Here is a 1,855-nt window from a genome sequence, read left to right as displayed (position 1 = left end):
GAGAATTGAATGGGGGGGTCATAACCCCCATGACCCCCCCTGGATCCGCCCTTGGTTAAGTGAGATTAGCTCAATTGTCTTTTTTCTATATAATTCTAATCGAAGTAATATAAGAACTATCAACTTCACTAAATATTTTGGGCCTAAAGGCGTTCGCGAACAAAAAAAACAAAAAAAAAATAAATAAATTACCGTTGGTATGAGTTGTAACAATGGGGGGATTGTCCAAGCTGGGGTGATGAACTAAAATGGCGTGGAAAAAAACAAAAACAAAATTAAGTCGTGAATTATCAAAGTAAAGTAAAGACAGTTTGGCTTAGAACCTTCACCGACACCGGGACCTTTCACCAATTTCAACTAACTAAAGGAACTAATTTTAGCTTACGACTAAACAGTCTTAACACTAAACACTACTTACTGTAGGTAACTACCAGTCCTGGGTTAGGGGAATAGCGTGAAAGTGCAAATTAAGGGATGTGTTAGTGTTCGACTACCAAAATAGCGCTAAGAATTAAGTCATTGAGTCTTTGAGTTCAGACTACTTCTGATAGTGATGCAATGCTCAGGATGGTTGAGGAAACTTTTTCGGAAACTAATGGAATATTAGGGTTCGCTTTGATATCGCGCGATCAAAGTGAACTTTGATAGTTTTCCCCGAAACAATCCTGAACAATGTTCTAGTGAAAATGCAGCTAAGTGACTCCCACCCAGTGGCGTCCACTAAATAAAATTGATTGAAATTACCTTCTCCGTTCCGGTACTCCAAAGTATCGCAATCGCTCGGTTGCTTCTTGTTGCACTCGTCATTTGATCGCGATCTTATGAAAACAACAGTTAGAACGATAACCGCGACCAGGACGACCACAATGACGACGATTCCTCCTGCTACCAGTTGCAGCCGGAAGCCTTCTTCAGCCCCAACGTATGCTGCAACAATCAAGCAGCATCAGCAACCGTTTTGATCTGGATTGAATAAGAACCTACCGGTATTCAGCACTTGGCCAGTAGTTTTGAATATCACAGGCGACCAGGCGCCCCATCCTCTGGGCGTTTTCGCCCTGACCTGCAGCCCATATTCGGTCCTTTGTTGCAAGCCCGTGATGGTTGCGATGAGGGTGGTGGTCAGAAAGCTCGTTGAGTTGCTGTATTCTTCGTTGCGTGGAAACCATCTAGAAAAGAATCACTCAGCTTTATCCTAGATAAGGATGCATTCAAAAAAAGATTGCTTTTATTTTTGAAAAATTCGTAAAAAAGTGGTTTTCCATTCCAGTTATTTCATTTCATAAAAAACAAACAATGCTTTCTCATAGCACCTTTTCGAGCGCTACAAACCATCAAAAACTTTGGTTTTTCATATGGACCCAGACAAAATCCTGTCTGAGGACCAACAAAGATAGACGAAGACGATAGAAGAAATGCATTTTTTTGATTTATTTTCCTGATTTTGCTTGTGCAATTCATTCCCACTGTTTTGATTTTTAACCGAGCGCACATTTAAAAAATATTTTTGTGATGTATAGGGTGTCCCAAAAGCTCTAAAGGTAACAAAGTTGTGTTTTTTTTAATGGAATCTCCTGTATATTATTGCATTTTTGGATTCGCTGAACAAAATAAGTGTCTGTTTTAATAAGGTTTATAATCATAAATCTTAAGGTTTTTTAAATAATACGAATTTAATCAAAATCTAATCTAATTTTTACGTGTCAAATACTTTAGAAGTAATTAGTTATGTAAGCGTGATTTATAGTGAAGTGTAACAAGGTACAATATTTTATATCCCAATGATAATAAACTTACCATGTTATACAGGGTGTCCACAAATTTAAACTAATCAAATAAGAACTTTAAGTGGCTC

At 38.0% G+C, this 1,855-nt stretch overlaps 1 protein-coding gene across 9 annotated transcripts in view; it reads right to left on the bottom strand.

Moving 5' to 3' along the window:
• Positions 1 to 1,855, bottom strand: part of LOC109543224 (ephrin type-B receptor 1-B) — a 122,153-nt gene that overhangs the window by 8,593 nt on the left and 111,705 nt on the right. For 5 of the 9 annotated variants that reach the window (XM_019912815.2, XM_019912818.2, XM_019912816.2 and 2 more), the window contains exons 11-13: positions 985 to 1,169; positions 745 to 927; positions 193 to 243 (exon numbers count right to left, since the gene is read on the bottom strand). In XM_019912815.2, coding sequence (XP_019768374.2) covers positions 193 to 243; positions 745 to 927; positions 985 to 1,169 — 419 coding nt within the window. Of the gene's footprint in view, positions 1 to 192; positions 244 to 418; positions 437 to 744; positions 928 to 984; positions 1,170 to 1,855 lie in introns of all 9 variants that reach the window. The other 4 variants (XM_019912817.2, XM_019912819.2, XM_019912823.2 and 1 more) reach the window with 2 other exon arrangements.

Source organism: Dendroctonus ponderosae, unplaced genomic scaffold (genome assembly GCF_020466585.1).
Source record: "Dendroctonus ponderosae isolate FM_Combo_2020 unplaced genomic scaffold, Dpon_F_20191213v2 Dpon_F_20191213_4, whole genome shotgun sequence".
Lineage (NCBI taxonomy): Eukaryota > Metazoa > Arthropoda > Insecta > Coleoptera > Curculionidae > Dendroctonus > Dendroctonus ponderosae.
The sequence above is the reverse complement of the archived record's forward strand: the minus strand, read 5'-3'. Positions and strand labels throughout refer to the sequence as shown.